We start from the raw sequence: 21,179 nt of genomic DNA, 5'->3' as shown, positions 1-21,179 counted from the left end.
GTTGTTCCCTTGAGGATTCTTCAGATATGCGTACAGTATCATGAGGGGCATATTTCTAACGATTTCTGGTATTGTTCACAAAGTCTTCTTCTTCTTCTGGTTATGTTTAAGTAAGTCACTGAAAATGACTAAACACATTCTTTGGATCAAATGCAAAGCTCCATGTCTGTTAACAAGCTTCACATGCACACACAGTTGGCAAAGAAGTAGGGCTGTCAACTGATTAAATAATTTTAGTTAGCTTGGAGGGCTGAGCTTGAGGTTGCCCACCCCCCCACACACACATTCCCTGTGCGGCAGCAATCTGTGCGGTGTGGCCAGTAATGGGAATTCCATAGTGCTCTTGAGATCCTTTCAGTATGAAAACTGTGCCTCATCACATCCTTGAGACTTTTGCAAGGTCCAATCCTGTGCAAACACCACAGTATCTCAATACCATGTAATGTAGTAATGGGGAACCGGGCTGAATGCAACCCTCGAAGCCCCTTGGCCTGACCCTTGGACCTCTCCCAGCGTATAGTGCAACACCTAGAATCATAGAATCATAGAGTTGGAAGAGACCACAAGGGCCATCGAGTCCAACCCCCTGCCAAGCAGGAACTGGTGCTGCTTGCCTGGAATGTGTCTCTTCAGTGTTTATGCCAAACTTGGGTCTCCAGCCGTTTTTGGACTACAGTTTCCATGATCCCTGATCACTCGTCCTGCTATCTAGAGATGATGGGAGTTGTAGTCCAAAAAGAGCTGGAGACCCAAGTTTGGGAAACGCTGGTCTAGATGGGATGTGGGAACATCTGGAGAAACTACCCTACTGCAGAAAGGTATAATTTACACTTACTTTTGCCTCTGGCTGTCAGTTTGCATTTCTTAGTGCAGAAAGTATTGATCTGATGGGTAGAGATCTCTCCTATTCTAATTAATTTAAGAGGGTTCTGGAAGCTTTTCTGCGTGAAAGAAATAAGCAGAAGGTTCATGATGTTTGGGTTATTCCTTCAGAGAAACTGAGTACAGCTGGCTTAAACTGGTTCTTTTATCTCTTCTGTCAAGGTCATGCTGACTATAAAAATAAGGCCAGAAGGAGCCTGGGTCTCGCTTTCACTTTCTGTCTCTCTTCTAGTGTGGTGTTCTGTATATAGTGTTAAGGTTTAGACTTATTATAAGTTATTGTAAGCTTAAATTAAGTCTGCTACAACTGGATTTCTTATGGACAGTGCCAATCCTGAATGTATTGGATTTGTTACCATGATGCTCATTTGACTTCAGTAGCAGTAAAGCTCTGCTGGATGAAATATTAATTGCCTCTGGTCTATTTTTGGGGAATCCTGCAACATGTTAAAGTTTTTACTCTGCTCACTATACGCTGGAATCTGCTCTGGATCAATATCGAGTAGAATTTCAATGATACTGGCTTCACTCATCTCACTGTATGTGGTCCTTTGAAGGTTGCCCAGAAAGGAATGTGGCTCTCAGGCTGAAAATCCCAATCTTGATACATTGACTAGGAAGAGAGCTGCAGCACAGAGAATAGTCAGTGCTCAGTCTACCCCTCATTTAAAAACAGAGTTAGGACTCAATTATACAGCTGCAAATATAACATTTGGAATGTGTTGTAAAGTGCAACATACAATTGTGACGCTAGATGGTGACTGTGAGCTATAGCAAATTCAATGCATTTTTCAAAACTATTTTTAAAAAAGCATTTTCAAAACGTTTTTAATGTGTGTAGATTCCACCTTGGATGACTATTCCAGAAAGCACAAAAGTAATAAGTTTTTAAAAAATTAAAATATTGTAACATTCGATAGGAAGTATAGCCAGATGTTTGTCACCTTTTCTTTTTCTCACATAGACATGAATGAGCGCCTCAGAATACGGGTTATGTTATTCAGAATAGCAACAGACGTGCACAGCTACAAAATAATAATGTGCAAATAAATTTCAAAGAAGACTTTACAGAATGGCATGGGCATTTGTTGTTTAGTCGTTTAGTCGTGTCTGACTCTACGTGACACCATGGACCAGAGCACGCCAGACACTGGCATAGGAATAATTATATTGTTCATCAGTAATAAAACTCACACAACTACATTCCACATTGTCTGCCCCACCCCATGGATGCCAAATCTGGGAGAGGGCAGAATTGTATTTTCCCAAGTAACCTCTCCCCCAATACACCGTGCAGTCAATACTCAGGTAGTGCATCCTTAAGGAGACAGACATGAATGATGTCCAATGAACAATAAAAATGCATGTGTTGCGCTAAAAGTACATTGCCTTTGGTCTAATAGGAGAGCAAAACATGCACACAATCCCTCCTATGCACTTTTCATGCACAGTTACCCCTACTGCATCAGGTAGCTGTGTGGAAAGGCAGTTCTAAATCTTTCACAGGCAAAAATTGTACTTCCTGCAACCATGAGGGGAAAATTATAAAGAACTGCTGTCTTGATGGGCTTGTTATGGGATTAGCCGTACAAAAATTGCTGTCATCTCTGCTTGAGTGATATATTTCCTCATGCTAAAGAATTGCTCATGAACTGTTACTAGAATTTGTGAATATCAAACCAAGTATCATTAGAAATAAAATTAATGAGCACGCCAGAGAAAGGTTTAACAACACAGGATATAATTACTCATGAGACCAGAAGAAAATTAGCCTTGAAAGGAACATTGTGTTTCCAGTTATTCCAGTAGATTAAGTAACCAAGACTGTTTCACACTCGTGAGACAGCCCCATCAGGGTGCTTGCTGGCATGTCAAAAAATTGTAAGCAGCTATGCAATTACATGCTCTGAACTTTGACTTTTTGGACTCATGGACGCTTTCCACAGCACTGCTATGACTTTACCCCCACTCCCCCAAGTGAGATTAGAGGAAACCAACAGTCTTCTCTAATTTTCAGGCCAAACATGGCCCATAAGAACAACCCCCTCAGCTGATGCCCAGCAGCCACTACAGTAGACAAGGAGAGCCCATAGCTGTGTACAAATGTATACAGTGGTACCTCGGGTTAAGAACTTAATTCGTTCCGGAGGTCCGTTCTTAACCTGAAACTGTTCTTAACCTGAGGTACCACTTTAGCTAATGGGGCCTCTCGCTGCGGCCGTGTCGCCGCCACGCAATTTCTGTTCTCATCCTGAAGCAACGTTCTTAACCTGAGGTACTATTTCTGGGTTATCAAAGTCTGTAGCCTGAAGCGTCTGTAACCTGAAGCATTTGTAACTCGAGGTCCCACTGTACAGTCACAGTGATGTATTTCTATCTACCTATCTACACACATGCACTGAAGAGCAGCAATACATAGTATAATATCCCATTTATTATTCTCAGAATAACTGCAATACTACGCATCATTTTTTTTGGGGGGGGGGTAAGCTCCATTAGGCTGACTTGATAGGGCAGAGGTGCCAGGTTGTCCCCAAGATTGAGGGAGGCCTAGTGCGCGTTGTGTGTGTGTGTGACGTCACACACATCTCCCAACACTGCACAAGCCAGTACACCCTTCTGCTGGGCTTCGCCAGCCCCCGCATCCCCTGACGCTGCGCAGGCTGGTGCGACCTCATGCCAGGGTGTGCAGGTCCCCATGGCCTCTCCTGACTGTGGGATGTAAACACAGGAGCAGTCAATGACAACATTCCTAGAGTGTACATGTTAGAACATGGGGAGGGATGTCTGTCCAGCAAGCAAGTAAACTTCCTGGGGACGGAGTTCCTCCGCATGTGACCAGAGGTGGGTGTGGCCTCACCTGTGCAGGTAATGACAAAAGCACAGGGCAGGCAGCCATCTCTCTCTCTCTCTGCCATTTTCCTTCGATGAGGAAGCATCTAAAGATGCCCTCTTGGCTCTCAGCCAAGAGAGGAGATAAGGTCTATCTTGCAACAAGATAGATTCTAAAGTGTATGTAACCTTTTTAAGCCTGTCTGCTGTCTGGGATCATATTGTGAACAGATCGTGAGTAAACTATTTTATACTTTTATAAAGACTGTGTTGTGTCTTGTATTTTAAGAGGGAACAAAGGGGAAATTACCAGAGTAATTATTATAGAGGTTCTAGCGAACCTGTGCACACGTTACCGTTGCGAACTTAAAGGGGAATGTCTATAAACTCTGCTGATATTTTGGGAACTTGTTAGCACAAGTTGGATAAGGATATAATTAGTCAATATATCCTCTCCTGCACCCCAGAACATTCCCACACTGACCCCGTGCACCACGACGTTGCGTCCTCTGGAGGATGCTGAGGCGCAGAAGGCCTCTTCAACACTGAGGGGACCAGCCTCCCTTCAAACAAATATTGAGGGGGCCAAAGACACCTTGGCCCTCTAGAGTTCATAGAATCATAGAATCATAGAATCATAGAGTTGGAAGAGACCACAAGGGCCATCGAGTCCAACCCCCTGCCAAGCAGGAAACACCATCAGAGCACTCCTGACATATGGTTGTCAAGCCTCTGCTTAAAGACCTCCAAAGTAGGAGACTCCACCACACTCCTTGGCAGCAAATTCCACTGTCGAACAGCTCTTACTGTCAGGAAGTTCTTCCTAATGTTTAGGTGGAATCTTCTTTCTTGTAGTTTGGATCCATTGCTCCGTGTCCGCTTCTCTGGAGCAGTAGAAAACAACCTTTCTCCCTCCTCTATGTGACATCCTTTTATATATTTGAACATGGCTATCATATCACCCCTTAACCTCCTCTTCTCCAGGCTAAACATGCCCAGCTCCCTTAGCCGTTCCTCAGACCTGTGAGCTAGAAACTTCTGTCAGTTTGCATGTCTTACTGCAGAAAGTATTGATCTGATGTATAGAGATCTTTATTCAAATTAATTCAAGAGGGTTTGGGAAGCTTCTCTGTGTGAAAGAAACAAGCAGAAGCTGAGTACAGCTGACTTAAACTTCTTCTCTTATCTCTTTCAGTCAAGGTCATGCTGATTATAAAAGGCCAGAAGGAACCAGGGTTTCACTTTTTCTTTCTATTTCTCTTCCTTCTGCTGTAGTGTTCTTATACTGTACAGTGGTACCTCCGGTTATGAGCGGGATCCATTCTGGAGGCCTGATCGTATCCCGAAATCTTCGTTAACAGGAGGTGCCTGTTCTGCACATGCACGCAGTGCCGTAGAGCACTTCTGTGCATGCGCAAGGTGCGCAGAGCACTTCTGTGTGTGTGCAAGTGGCAAACCCACTTCTGGGTCTGTCGTATCTGCAACCCGAAAGTTATGTTACCTGAAGGTAACATAATCCAAGGGTCCACTGTATAGTGTTAAGGTTTAGACTTATTGTAAGTTATTGTAAGTTAAAGTCTGCTGCAACTGGATTTCTTTTGGACAGTGCCAATCCTGAATGTATTGGATTTGTGACCATGATGCTCATTTGTCTTCAGTAGCAGTAAAGCTCTGCTGGATAAAATATTAATTGCCTCTGGTCTATTTTTTGGGAATCCTGCAACGTGTTTAAGTTTTTACTCTGCTAATTATATGCTGGAATCTGCTCTGGATCAATATCGTGTAGAACTTCAATGACAACTTCATCAAAGAAAAGGAAAGAAGTATTCAGCCTATTATCATTCTCTAACTTTCTCTATGCTATTCAATCATAAATGAACTTGAAAGTCTCATTATCCTCTCATTTACATACCAGAGCAAAGAGGGTTTGTTGTTTGGCAGATGATGTAATCACTTCTGCTCTGAAAAAATCCTACATTTCCCTTCCACAACTGCCTATCGCCATCTCTCAAAAATGTGAATAGGAACATAGGCCTATTTCAGAATCTTTGAATCTTAGCTTCTAGTTGTACTTAAACCAGTCCGAAGTAAAGACGCAGTTCTGCCAGTGATGAACAAACGTAGTGCAGACCTAAGGCAAACGTATAATGCATCAAGATGTCTAGGACATGCAGTGCTCTGTCATGAGAGCTACTTAGCTAGCAATTTATTAGTTTGTTAGTTTGTACTTTGCACTTTTGTGCTTCGGTATATCATAATTTCTGGATTCGAGCTTCCTAAATTAACCACTCCAGCAGAGCAGAATACAATTAGTATTCTATGATGTACACCACAAATTCACTCAGCAGATGAGAATATTTAATTGAATTTACTGGTGGGAGTTCATCAGCTCCATAGTAGACACTAGGAGATCTCCCCAGGGGACAAACCAGAATATCTTAAACATTTTAGGTAAATAATGTTTATTATCTAAACAATTCAGGATAATGGGATATTTTTTGCACTAGGTAAATAGATTCTGTAGGTTGGTTCTCTAAGTTGAAATGCTACATTATTGCAAGTCAACAGTGCTTTTTACAAACACTATTTATTTCATAATTGATATACCAGATGTATAAGGCTACTAAAGGATTTCTTTCATCAACTCTATGCAGGTACAAACCTGTCTGACAGATGACAAATGCCTTCTAAAATTGTAAAACAAGGCAGCCAGGAAACTTCCCCCCATTTGATAATCAAATATAAGAGGCACTTAGTTGCTTGGTATCTATAAATCTGCCTCTTAATTTTGAAAGGTGTACTACAGTCGTACCTTGGTTTTTGAACAGAATGTGTTCCGGAAGTCTGTTCTACTTCCAAAATGTTTGGAAACCAAAGCGCGGCTTCAGATTGGCTGCAGGAGCGTCCTGCAGCCAATTGGAAGCTGCGCCGGATGTTCAGCTTCTGAGGTAAAGTTTGCAAACCAGAACACCTACTTCCGGGTTTGCGACATCTGAGTTCTGAGTTGTTTGTGAACTAAGCTGTTTGAAAACCAAGGTACGACTTTATAGCTCATTTACACTTTAAGCTTTAGGACAGGACTATTCTTCATCTTCTCTTCATTGCTACTCCCTGTATCTTAGCTGGGAAGACAGCTCAGTTTAACCTAAAAGCTACTTTTAATTCAGAATAAAAGTCTAGCCAAGCATGATATGGGTTAAGTGACCCATATTAATCCAAACATACTGATTAACTCAGACAAGCCTCTTTACCTTTGGAAGATTTTCTTTTGCTTCTGAAAAGGCTAGGAACAAGCCTTCAAAATGAAAGCTCTCGATCCGGAAAGTCCAGTGTAGAGGCCAGGTAGCGTTGTCTTTTTAGAACTTTGAACAGCAAAGTCATTTGGAATTAGAATCTTCTCTGTCTCTTGCAACTTCTTAAACAATATTCTAGACAAAACTGATTTATTTACTTAATTATATGTGCACGAAGTTTGAATCTAGGCCTTCGTCGCTCCATGATTCCAGAAAAAGGGAAAAAACTTAAATAAAACCAGTAGTCATTAAAACAGTTTAAAATGGAACAGTAAAATAATACAGCAAGCTGACAGCAACTAAAGCGCCACTTGTGCCTCAGAGCAGTGCTCAACAAAAGCCTGGAGAAACAGGTGTTTTTAATTGACACCAGAAGTAAACAGTAACAGCACCAAACATACATCGGGGGGGGGGGGCACAGTAGAGGAAATTCTAGTGTCAGGCAGCACTACAGAGAAGGCCCTATTTCAAATTACTATACATAAAATTTGTGCAAAGAGTCCTTGGTCCATAGTCCCCTTCTCCAAAGCTCCCCTTCATGCGCTCTAAGTGTGTACATGAGGCCAGATAGCGACACGCCATATGCCTTACCAACTGAATTATGTTCTCTCTGCCCCTGGTTTATATACTGCTGGTGGTGTGCTGTGACTTAGCACATTGTTAATGCTTTGCTGTGGGGGAGTGGAAGGGCAGGAATTTCTACTCCCCACAATGGGAGAGGTTTAGTTGGTGTAGGGACCAGGAGAAGAGTTTAAGGAAGGGCCGGCTATAGCTGTGGGAGGTCAAGGATAGTTGAGGCTTGTACCTATTCCATGCCATGGCTGCCCTGCTCAGATGTAAACATGGTTTGGCTGCAATTGGCTTAAGTTAAAACTTTATTCACGTTAGCCAATGGCCATAGCAACAGTAAAACATTACAGTATACGCAGAAAAGGAAATTTGATATTAGAGCACAATTTAAAGTACTGAATCAGCCAACAATTAGTGGCCCTTAGCTGCAATTGGCTTGGTATGGCAGCAATCAGTTGTCAACTGTCCCCACCAGCCTCTATCACTGTACAAAAAGAGCACATGCAGCCAAGGAAAAGTTAGAAACTACAGGAAGGAGATCAGTCCCCCAACAGTAGGATGTGAAAAGTCTGGCCGTTGTCTGAAGTTGGAGCCATGACCACCTCTCATATTGAGACTGAAACCAGCAAAAACAGCTTGAGGCAACATCTTCTGATTCCAGGCAAAGGACACCTGGTGCTGAGACAGAAGCTGAGAAAGGACCAAGTTGTATTGCTTTATGTAATTAAGTTGATGCTGTTAGGTAATTAAAGGAAAGGGGCAGGTGTCTGCGATGAGCTGGGCTTTATGACACTGTATAAAGAAGAGAAGGGGGGGGGGAGGTCAGATCCTTCAGAATATATATATGGGGGAGAGGACTGGATGCTGAAGACTCACCTCACAAGGATAGGCAGTGTTTTACAATGGCATAAGGCTTACATTGCAATCCCATCCCTCCTGTCATGCCACTGTCATTACCCTCTCTTGGACTAATGGCTGGCAGAGTTGTACCAGTGGAAGGTGTATGCTAGCCTAGTGTTCCAGTGTGTAGCCCTAACATTCTGCTGGTATATTTTCATTGGCAGAGAGACTCTGGAATATGAGGCTTCAGCTAAACCCAAAAGTTCCCAAAGCATATGCTTTCACCATTAATGATATTTCTTCTCTACAAGAGCCTTCTTCTCTGGGTAGATAACTATGTTGGGAAATGGATCAGTCCATGAAAAACTTGATCACTGTACAGTTAGGAGATTTATATCATTGATACTATAAATTTATAGAAGTTGCCTCCTGGGTGTCTCAGGAATATAATAATTTCCAGTGACTCATTCAGTCTGGAACATTCACAGTAGATATGTTTTGTAATGTAGGCAAAAAGTCTTTAAGTAGAACAAGGTTGCTTTACGAAAAAAGAAAAAATCCAAGTGTTTCCATGGCAATGATGAGTCTACCTCTTTTGTCAGTGGCTTGCTTTTACAAAATTCGCATCCCTAGCATATAATTCAGTTTTCACTTGCTGAGCTCCTCAAGCCATACTTGTGGTGATGATGATGACAATCTACAGGGCTCTCAAACAATGGAGATTTTAGTGCTAGGAAGAATAAAAGCCAGTGGCTTTGTTACTGGATGTGGCAAGAGGCCAGCTGGTGAGAGGCATTGCTAACATACCAAGTTTTGATACAGCAAAAAAGTGTTATCTTCATCTATAGCATGAGCATCCTTTGCATAACCTTGGCCACAAAGTTTTTCCTGTACTTTTTCACACTTCCCTCTTCAGTATATTGAAATAAATACCCTGATTTTGATGTTTTTCCCCCTAAATGATTAATAGATCTCATTACTATTAGCATCTGCGTCTGCTTTTTGGGGATGGGCCACAGCTCAGTGGTAGAGCATTGGCCTCGCATGCAGAAAGTTCCTGGTACAATCATTGGGAACAAGAAAAGAATGAGAAATCAGTGATGTTCTTTTACAATAACCTTTGCTAAAGTGGTACCCTCCAATGTTTCTGGACTGCGGCTTTCATAGTCTCTACCATTGCCCATGCTGGTCAGGGCTGATGGGAGATAAAAGACCTGCATGTTACTAGATTGGCAAAGGCTGCCTTTCATTAAAGTTTAGCTAGGAATTATTTATATGACTCATTAGATCAGTGTGTACAATACACACATCACACTGGGCTTAGCAGTACAAAAGCCAGGTTCAAATTGCATGAAGTTTGCCAGATGACCAAAAGAACCATAAATTTCAGCCAACCTCCGTCATTTGGTTGTTGATGAATTGTAAAACATTTCGCATGCTGGAAGGGCTGTTTGATGATGAGCAATATGTCTATACTTTTTACCTAGCAATAGCAAGAGAGCAATTCCCTTGGTGCCTTAAATCTTCAGTAGCGCTGATTACAGCAACCAAAGCCTTAAAAAAAAATTATGCTTCTAATTAGTCTCATCCTGTGAATTACTGAGGTCAGGAGGCAGAATGGAGGCTGCATTAATCACTGAGCATGGTCTGCCAGTGTGATATCAACACTATAGTCCCATGCGTGCTCAGATGGGTGCTTGCTTCTTATGTTGGCCAAATCAGGATGCAAGTGCAGTCATGATATGCTGTCCTGCTTTTTGGCAGAGCCTACATTAGCTTCATATTTTAGGCTTCAAATGTCCTTTGAAGTTACAGTGTGTACAGAGCTTGAGCTGCTCAACTTTATGGTTTCCTGGGTGGTGGGCAGAAATCTCAGTGACTGAACTAGAAGTTATCTTGGAAAACATGTGCTCCCAAATCTGCACTTGCTGGGAACGCAACTAATGCTTCAGAGGGCAAATCATTTTAGAGTTCATAGCAGGATCAGAACAGGAGAATGGTGCTTGGGGCTTTAATTTTAAATGAATTAAAATTGCTTTCCCAATGTTGCTGGTTTGACACACAGGTGGAGCACAGATATTTGTACTGTGCCACTAGGTCTTATCCTGTATGGAAGCAGGAGTTTCAGGGTGGATTTTAGTTCAGGAAAGGAATTCAGGGGGGAAAGGTTAAAAATCTCCCGCCCTTGGTGCTGTGATCCCAGCCTGATTTCTGCCTTCTCCCTGCTGCCCACAATTACCAATTAATGAAAACCCATGTGAGATCTTACGATGGATCTCATGTGTGTCACACTTTTAGTTTGGTCCTAAGGTAAGAGGAATGTGATCAATCACAGGTGGGGCTGGTGGGTAGGAGGGAGGTGTTTTATCCTTCTCATGCCCTCATATTCTCCTCTTTAAATGGTTCCCTAGGCAGTTTGTGCCTTAGCTAGACAACTTACAACTTCTGATCTATGAGTCCGTCTTGGGGAAATTAGTTCAAAACTGGCAGGGAGCACGTTTGCAATGGAGCATCAATTGGTGGGTGAAGGGTTAAGCCACTCTGTTTTGCAGATCAGTTATCCAGCTGCATTCATGCCACTGATAAATTAGGGGAAAGCCTGTGCTTTCATTATAATGTTAATTTCTACTCATAGAGGAGCCTTCTAGGAAATAAGGCTTCCTGGAAGTGCATCTCATCCTTTCAAGAGCAATACCCCACATTAAAGTATATTAATCACTATGGAAACCAAACCTGATAATGCACACACAGATACACACATGTACTTACACATCTCAGATCAGCATGTTGCACTTTGTTTTGGAAGCAGGAAGATAGAAATGGACAAAGCAAGAGATATGACGGTCTACCATATAGGCTCTCAGTTTCCAAAGGCACCAGTAATTCTTAGGTACAGGAAGTGCTGGAATGACCACATTTGTTTTTATACCATTCCTGAAACGCTTGGGTTAAAATAGATTCTCAGTGCAAAGAAGCTTTATGTTATTGGCTGACAAATTCTAGTAATTGCTGGCCCCTGCTGACTTCCTGGAATCCTTCAGCTGTGCTTTATTGCAGAGCCCCCCCAGCCCTAATAAACATGTCAGATTAGCATCAAGAAATCACAAGTAAATGACTCATTCCAAAGCTGCCACTTGAATATAGTGCAATATATTTATAGATGCCTGGTCCATATTTGGACTTCAACAACAGATAAATTGCATTCCTGGAATTTTTTTTTTTAGCCCAAAGGCACAGGTAGTTTTGCAAGTGTAATGGCAGATTCACATGACCATTCTCCCTCCTCCCTGCCCCCTCATGCTTTGTTTTGATTCTTCATACCCTGGGGGGGAGGGGAACTTTAAGAATGGGGTTAATTATTACAATATTGCAAGTTGCAATTTGAACATGTGCTGAAATAGCCATAAAAGTGGATAAGCTTATCAAAATCCACTGAAAGTGTGCTAATTTGAGTTGTGCTGATATCTTTAAAAAATTGCCCAGTTTGCAATAGTGCAGTGGGAAGAAAGTACATTAGAATAACCCTTTTACACAGCTTACAATGAAATTCAGCATAGTGGGGAAGCAACAGACTTTAGAGTGCTATTTGAACTTCTGGATAATTTCTGTCTAGTTCGGAGAGCCAATCCCATTAAGAGAACCTTCACTAGATAGGCCAGATTCCCCAATTAGCGAAGCTCTCCAGTGTCTGTCATTATTAGCCAAAGTCATACTTTCACTTGATTTGCATGCTCATTTTAACTGGGCTCCCCTTCTCCCTCTCTTGGCATTGCCGTGCAAGAAGGATTCCAAAAACAGGCAAACATTCTGAGGAAAACTAGAATATAAAAGGTCTAGACTTGTAGACTTGTTTGGAAAGACAAGGAAAGGCAAAGGAACTGGGTGTGCTGCACTTAGGTTTAGATGTTGAGCAGTTCAGCAATGGAACTAAACTGCCTAAGGAGGTTGCATATTTTCTTTCCTGAGAGACAGAAAGAAGGAACTTTCAAGGCTACTTAACATAAAAATGTCCAGCCCCTAAGAGAAGTTAAAATGATCTGTTCTGTTGGAACCCTTCCAATGCTGTGATTTGATGGTACAATACATTCATGACTGGCACTGTCCATAAGAAATCCAGTCACAGCAGACTTAACTTAAGCTTACAATAACTTATAATAAGACTAAACCGTAACACTATATACAGAACACCACACTAGAAGGAAAAGAGATAGAAAGAGAAAGTGAAACCCATGCTCGCTTCTGGCCTTACTTTTATAGTCAGCATGACCTTGACTGAAAGAGATAAGAGAACCAGTTCAAGTCAGCTGTACTCAGCTTCACGGAAGGAATAACCCAAACATCACCTTCTACTTGTTTTTTTTTCACACAGAGGAACTTCCAGGACATTCTTGAATTAAGTAGAATAAGAAAGATCTCTACACATCAGATGAATACTTTCTGCACTAAGAAATGCAAACTGACACTATCTAGCTCAGTATTGCCTACACAAGGCTTCCTCAACCTCAGCCCTCCAGATGTTTTTTGGCCTACAACTCCCATGATCCCAAGCTAGCAGGACCAGTGGTCAGGGATGATGGGAATTGTAGTCTCAAAACATTTGGTGGGCCGAAGTTGAGGAAGCCTGGCCTACACTGATCAGCAGCAGCTTTCTAGGATTTCACACAGAATATTCTCATAGCTACCCAATGTTGAAGATTTGGAAGTCAGATTCTTATGTTCTCATAACAGAGTTAGCACAATGGTGACTGCTCCCAGCACATTAAAACTCGGTTAGATTTACATTTGTCCTTATCCACCTTTAAACAAACGATCCCCACGAAAATAAGTAGGCGAGAATAAATCACGGACACTTAGCTTTTGCAAATAAGTGAAGATTTTTACTTACAAAGTTTCAGAAGTTACAGCAAACAAGTCTCCGTCCATTGGCAGTAAAACGAAGAAGAAAAATGTTCCAAACTTGAAAAGAACTTGGTTTCATTGCAAAAATGGTAATGCAATCTTTGACTTAGCAAAGTTGCAGGCTGTCAAAATCTCTTTTGGAGAGATTCAGTTCACCTGGTGTTTCATGTAGCTCGGAGCCATGCTGCAGCTCCAGCTTGTTCCGGGAAGTAGGAGAAGAGAGAGCCTGCGAAAGCAGGGAAGGAAGGGCTGTTTGCTAAACTCTACACATTGGCAGCTTGAGCTCAGATTAACATACAGTGGTGCCCCGCAAGACGAATGCCTCGCAAGACGGAAAACCCGCTAGACGAAAGGGTTTTCCGTTTTTCAATGTGCTTCGCAGGACGAATTTCCCTATGGGCTTGCTTCGCAAGACGAAAATGTCTTGCGAGTCTTGAGATTTTTTTTCGCTCCCCCCTTTTTCTAAGCCGCTAAGCCTTTAATAGCCTTTTAGCAGCTAAGCCGCTAAGCTGCTAAGCCTTTAATAGCCGCTAAACCGCTAATAGCGCTAAGCCGCTAAGCCGCTAATAGGGTTGCTTCGCATGACGAAAGAACCGCTAGACGAAGAGACTCACGGAACGGATTAATTTCGTCTTGCGAGGCACAACTGTATTCTTGAACGCAAATGTGAGTTGGCAGCTGTATAGCACAACACCAGGACCTTCCACATGCCACGCAGGTGCTTTACATGGCTTTTTATTAAAAGTTTACTCAAATGTAAGCCCAACTACATTCTATAGATATTACTCTTAGGTAGGTGTGGATAGAATTGGAGCCTTCTGTAGTTTCACTTTCTCCTTGGCTTGTTAGCTGCTGTTAGCTAATTATGTTCAAGTGGGAACCTTGCCTTGTCTCTAAAGAAACTTATTAGCTCTAGGACTATTGGCGTTTTGTGGAATTATTACATCAGCGAGCTAGAAAAGGTGGAGAAAAGTAAACATTAAAGGGAGAGGGCATTATTAGCTTTCTACGTATAGCAATAGGAGGAGCAATAAGAGGTATGAGAAGACTTTAGTAGCTGAAAGACCTTTCTGGTCAAGTTCCTATCTGGTTTCTAAACTTTTCCTAAAAGATTGAGCAAGTGCTGAGCTCCACCCCCAAAAAAACCCATCCAAAGTTAAAAATGTTAGTCATCCACTGTTTCCCATATTATAACATTTTTAAATGGTTCTTTGATTTTGTGCATGCCAGTAGGAAACTGGGATTGCATTTTGGGTCTATTTGCAGGACTGCAATGAATTGTTTTGCAGAATATACAGTAGGTGGAGTTTAGTAGACTCACCTTATGATTTTTGTGTTCAGATTTCTTTATTCAAACCTGACAGGATTAAAGTGAATTTCTCCATTCACTTATCAATCTATATTGCAATATGCAGTACCGGAAACAGTAAATTTAGCTTGGTCAAGATTTTAATATTTATTATGCCTAATCAGCTCAGCCAGGATAAATTTAAGTCATTCCAAATATATAAGTTAGTTTCTTTGGATAGAGTCCCATAATTAACATTATTTAGTTGAGCATGTTGATTTGGTTTCTTGACCTTCGGGTATTGAAAACTGCGTGGAACTATTGAGAAATCACAGGCTTCCCAAACACCAACCTGTCTCTCTTGGGAGGGTATTTAAATTAAACTCAGGTTTTCTCTGTTTATGCCAGGGGTTGTCAACCCAGTACCTACTGGCACCAAGTTGCCTATGATGGCTTCCCCTGGGCAAGTCTCTAGTCCTAGAAAGTTATGGGGCAAAATGTGCAGATACCTTCTAAGTGATTTCTGTTAAATGAGAGGTGTGGCTACCATGTGCATTTTTCCTGCTGCTAAGAAACACTCCCTCTTGCTATTAAACAGCAATGGTATCAGAATGTGTTGCGTGTATGATCCCCACAACAATCAGGACCAGCAAGACATAGCTTGCAAACTATGTTCCTAGTTCGAATCCTGTTTTTTTCTGTCTTAATGTAGTTGTGCACAATGGTCCCAACCCTTACAAACAGCTTGCAGTCTTGGTTCAAAAGTGCAATTGGCCTGTATAATCCAAAAGACATGAAATCCGGTTTTGGGATGTCCATCATCCTGGACCACTTCCATAACTCTGGAATCCCTCCCCGCCCCCACTATCCAGGATGCTACTGACCACCATCAACTGGGATGGGAAACCCCAACAAAATGAAATTCCTGCTCTTTGTAATTTATTCATAGAGGGATGGAAGTTTCTTCTGCTTCTGTAACGTTTTGCAACAGATTTTGCAAATGCGGATTTTGGGCTCCCTGAGAGTAAGGTAAAGGTAAAGGGACCCCTGACCATTAGGTCCAGTCGTGGCCGACTCTGGGGTTGCGGCGCTCATCTTGCTTTACTGGCCAAGGGAGCCGACGTACAGCTTCTGGGTCATTTGGCCAGCATGACTAAGCTGCTTCTGGCGAACCAGAGCAGCACACGGAAACGCCATTTACCTTCCTGCCAGAGTGGTACCTATTTATCTACTTGCACTTTGGCATGCTTTCGAACTGCTAGGTTGGCAGGAGCAGGGACTGAGCAACGGGAGCTCACCCCGTTGCGAGGATTCGAACCGCCGACCTTCTGATCGGCAAGTCCTAGGCAGTAATTGTGAGGTCTGGTAAAAGCTCAGAAAATGACCAGGTCAGAAATTCTTTTACATCCCTCCCCCGTTCAGTTTCTGTTGGCAATTTTGTTTTCTCAAGATCCTCCATTGCGATCTGCAGGGCCTTTGCTGCCAGTTGAAATTTTCTGTTGCTGCTTGAGGCTTATTTCAAAGGCTTCATTAGCAGCCTTCAATATGTGTTATTCCCTCCCCCCTCCTGACAACTCAGTTATTTTAGTCTCAAGGGGCTTTATAAAGCTAATCCATTGTGCTGTTAAATCCTGTTTCAATTGTCTTATGCACCATTAAGAGAAGCTGCGTTCTCTGTCATCTTTCCCTAACTGGCAGCTATGGTGGGCTCTACTCCTTGACTGTGTGACTCAACTGCTGCTGAAAGGATGTCCACATGCCCTGTTTAACCCTGGACAGTCCCTCCAAGGTACAGGGGCACTTCTCCACAATCCAACAGTAGTTTGCAGTGATGGGAGACGACATCTCTGCTCCTTGTGGTTGGAGCTGAATGAATGATGGCTGTGGGGGAAGCATTGCTGGGAGCTGCACGGTTTAAGCTTTCTTTTTAGAAAGTTTTTTTTATGTGTCATGGAAGCGTCTTTCTTTTACGGCACTCAGGGTAAGGCTTTGGGGCTTTTTACCACTGGAGGGTTTTGGTCTACCTCAATCCTTAATCATTGGAAATTGCAATATCATTTTTTAAAAAAATTAAAAGGACAATAAGGAAAGGGGAAAGCAGGAGGGGATGAGTAGCACACAGGTCACCTAATCACATTATACCTTGCCATAGGTATTATATTTCAGTTTAATTATTTCTGCATATACTGTATATAGGCATGAGCACATTTTATGCAAAATTGTCTTTTGGTGATTTTCTTTCTTTTGTAAGCAATGAGAAAGTGGTCACTATACACAGAAGATTTAAAAAAAGATATTCAGGCTTCTTTCTGCATCTATTCTCTGGTTAATCAGAATGTACTTTCATTGGCAATGCTTAGGTAAAGTAGATTTTATCTCCTAGTTCAGGGGTCTGCAATCTTTAAGACAAAAAGAGCCACTTGGACCCGTTTCCGAAGGAAAAAAAACTGGGAGCCGCAAAACTCGTCATAAAAATAACTTTTTTGTCACTTTTTATTTCTTTGTTTGACCCCTCAGAATTACTCCTCCTCATAGAAATAAACGTTAAATTAACAAGTTACCTTTTTTTGTTTGTGTGTTCTTCACTCCCCTTCAAAACAGTGACCAGCGTACATGCCCCCTTTCAATGCAGTGACCAGCGTACATGCCCCTTACAATGTAACGGGTGGGCGGGAAGGTGACGTCGGGACGGTGCGTGACTCACGCATGCACCGCCCCCATGCGACGTCACAGCCAGTACAGCGCCCCCCACAGTAGGGAGTGGCGGGGCGCACAATGCGCCTCCTCCCCTCGCTAGTATCCACCCCGGAGCCACGGCAAAGGTGTAAAAGAGCCACATGCGGCTCCGGAGCCGCGGGTTGCAGACCCCTGTCCTAGTTCAAGACAGAGCACTTTGCTCTAGCTGCTATCAGGCTGCTCACACCATGTCTGTAATCAGCTGATGCCATTCATGAGGATTTAGCTGTGATTTCTGTTACCTTCCAGGGACTGGGAAATGGAATTTCTCCAAAGGTTGGAGAAAGCCCCATTACAAGGGGCAAGGGAACAGGAGAGGGAGGGGGCACCATATAGGAAAGTGACCTGCTGCTAAATCCAGGTCATTGGTAAATGTTGCTCATCCAATGAACAAGTTGGAATTATATTCTCCTCCCGATTGCAAGGTAATGAAAGCTGATATTGAAAGACGGTGCATCCAAAAGCTCTGCAAAGTCCATCTTGGAAGCAGCATCTGCAGGGAAAGCATGTGTCCTTTAGGCAATAGTGATGAACGGTTCATAGTTTATCAGTTAATTGCAAGCACAGAAGTTGGACAGCACGTTATTGACAGGGGGCAGATGTAGAGTAACAGAAGCAAAAATTACAGGAAACTTGAGGCTTACTTAACCCTTTCCCCATTTTTAAGTGTCCATTTTGGGATCTAATCTCACTGCATCACTCTGTTTTACCCAGTTGCAAAAGAGACATCAATGTACATAGCAGCCTGCCATTCTAAATAATATTTTGACTGAAGAGCATCCCAAGCGAGTGCCACCACTATAGTGCAGTGGGCAGTGTGTTGTTCTGTCAAAATTCAAAATGCTGCTCAGCTACAATGCCTCTTGACTAGTCACAGTCTCCAAGCCTAACCTATCACAGAGCTGATGTGAGGATCAAGGGGCTAAGGAGAACACAGCCATATATACTAGTCCCGAGCTCCTTCTAGGAAGGGCAGAACTAAACAATGCAGCCTCTTTATTCCTGGGATTGAGGTGAGGTGGGCGTGACTGTGGCCCTCCAGATAGTGTTGGATTCCCAGTTCTTATCAGCCCCAGCCGGTGAGGAATTATAGAATAACATTTTGGAGGACAGGTATTGTAGGGGAAGCTGTAGAAGTGCTAGCAAGGCGAGAACAAGAAGAAATGGAGAGCAAGAGATGTTGATTTTTAGAGGAAAACAAACTTTTGGGTCAAAACACCTTATGATAAGACATTCTGCGAAAACCGCTCACTTCCATGTCCGTTGAATATAGAGGTCCTTGAAATAGTGCTAATTTTGAGGAAACAATATTGCTTTCTTGAGGGACTGCAGCCCAGCAGGCAAAACTGAGGTGAAGGCAGAACTGAGACAGAACAAGTCCCCTCCCTCAGTGTGCTGTTCTGGGTTTTATTCCTGAGATTCCCCTGAGCCAATTTCAGGGTGTGTGAGGGGAACAACAAGGGAGGAGGAAAGCCCCATTTGGAAGCCCTTGCATAGGGGCTCTGTTGTTGGGGTTTGTTAGGTGAATCCTGCCCAGGGATAGAGCTCTCCAGAACTCCAGGGGCAGACAGGGCAGTGTCAATCCAATTCTGCGTGGCAGTGCTGGTAACACAACTGAATGAGAGGGAGCACACCAGCAGTGCCTGAACAGAAAGCAAAAATCCTTTATTGTACACAGTACAGAATGTAATGCAGCTTTGCAGGAGATATATTATATAGCCCTGCTCAGGCAACAGTCATTTCACATCAATCCTCAGATTAACCCTTTCTGCACTATAGACTTCCCATAACCAATTAAACAAAACGAAACCCACTGTTTTGGTTAAGCCCTGGGGCATAATTTGGGGGTGGGGGGCGCTGCAGCTGACTTTGCTGCTGCCCTGTGCTTTTTTTGACAGGCCACGTGATACTTTCTGGGGAGAGTTGCTGAGTCGTCTACAAAGAGTTAATCTTCATACTTTAAAAAAGAAGAAGTGAAGTTAGTCAAAAACCCAAACAAAGTTATCAAAGCAGAAAGAGAAATCCTATACAGCATTTACAACAAAAATTGGAGTCTGCAGGGAAAGATGCATATTTGGGTCAAGCACGGTACAGGTGCATGCTGAATGCAGCTCGCAGCAAGAAGAGGGGGAATTTCTGAAGGATCCAGAGATGTTTTACATATAATGCTCAACTCTGACCAATTCCCCTTCCTCTCTGATTTTTCTTTCTTTTTTTTTACAAACCCAAGTTTTATATATATATATTTTCCTTTTTAAAAAATCCTCTTAAAATATGCAACTTGCATGAACTGAAGGAGGGTAATGCAACTTACAGATGAAGCTAAAAAATATGTCTGTATACACATCTTGCACCTCTCTTGCTCGCAAGCCTAGGGAGAACTGGAAAAGGTAGTTCAGCTGTTACAAGACAATGCCGCCACACGGTCAGGACTGCCCTGCCTGGGAGAAGTTCAATGGCTGGAGCTGCCTTGTATTATATACATACAGTCCCCAGTTGCAGGGAAAGCCAAGCAGCCTGCATTTGCTGCTGCGCGGGAGCATACTCTGAATGCAGAGCACACTGTACAAACTGTCCTGGACAGCATCCACTGCAGAACAGCACAAAGCAGATATGCACATCGAAGGGCAAGGGACTCCACCTCCCACCCCCCTGCCGCCAAGCTGCAGCAACCTTCGCGTTGGCGCTGCTGGAAGCAAAAAAGGAGCAGCTCACCTTTGCCAAAAGCTGGTTTTGCCTTAAGATACAAAAACCTACAAAAAACCTGGTTACAAATGTTGCCCCACAACATAAAAAGAGTTTTGGCCGAGCCCCTGGCTTCCCCTAAAAGCAAGCCATCCATGCACAGCCTTGCAACAGAGGGGGTGGCCAAGTGCCTGTGTGGCTCATAGGGATCTGGTAGGTTAAGTGCTGTCCTTTATGTTGGGTTTGCTTATTATGGACCAAAATTATTATTATCATTATTATCATCATCATTATTATTATTATTATAACACAAAACAAATAAAAATAATCAGAAGGAAAGGCTTCCTCAGATTGAAGAGCTGTCGATTGAGAACCCAGAGGGGCTGAGCTAATTCAGCCATGCCAGGAGAAGCACCACACTAAGCCGTGACCCATCCGAAAAGGGCTTACGCCGCACTGGCTCCTTAGCATCCGGGAGCCCTTTCCATTATACAAGGTAGATACAAGGATTGGTGATTGTTACATAGCGTATTTTCTTGACATTTGCTAATCACACACTGTCTATTCAAGTCCTGTGAACATCTTTTTGTCACACACGACCCTAAGCAACCGGGCCCAGAAGACACCCCCTGTTGCAAGTCCCTCACAAGCTGTTCTTCACGGTGGCAGCCGGAGCGATCCGCAACAGGAGGCCCTACTCACTAGCCATGCTACCGTCTGTCTTCAAGGTGGAGGGCCGTTAAAAGTATTTTAGGCTCTTCCGATAATATTTGCAAAGAGCAGTTTTATGAACAGCAGAAATTCTTTACAAAAAAACAACAAAAACAAAACATTTTTGCCCTTATTTGTTGGAACCGGAGTCTCTTAAGGTCAGCATTCGAGCTGCCCGGTGAGTCAGTAAGCAAAGCCCTCGGCGTAGGGGAGGTTGCTGCAGTGATCCAGGTCCAGGAGGTATGCGGAGTTGTCTTCAAAGTGTGTCAGAGGTAAGGTGTCATCTTCATTCACATGGCAGTCTGGTTCAGCTTTTAAGAAGGGGCGCTGATTGTCAGGGAAGGCCATGGAGAAGAGGGCATCGGGGTCACAAACAAACTTGTAGACATACCGCTCTCCAGCCACCTTAAAAAAAGAAGGGCAATACAGGTAAGGAAGGGGCA

The 21,179-nt window shown here is 43.0% G+C and overlaps 1 protein-coding gene across 1 annotated transcript in view; it reads right to left on the bottom strand.

Annotated features, from left to right (window-relative positions):
* Positions 1–18,980: 18,980 nt before the first annotated feature.
* The window catches only part of ETV5 (ETS variant transcription factor 5), a 40,877-nt gene continuing 38,678 nt past the window's right edge, over positions 18,981–21,179 (bottom strand). The window contains exon 13 of the mRNA XM_082224736.1: positions 18,981–21,141. Within this exon, the coding sequence (XP_082080862.1) occupies positions 20,920–21,141 (222 nt within the window). The 3' untranslated portion in view covers positions 18,981–20,919. The remainder of the gene's footprint in view (positions 21,142–21,179) is intronic.

This window comes from Podarcis vaucheri (assembly GCF_965113315.1).
Source record: "Podarcis vaucheri genome assembly, chromosome: 5".
NCBI lineage: Eukaryota > Metazoa > Chordata > Lepidosauria > Squamata > Lacertidae > Podarcis > Podarcis vaucheri.
The sequence above is the reverse complement of the archived record's forward strand: the minus strand, read 5'-3'. Positions and strand labels throughout refer to the sequence as shown.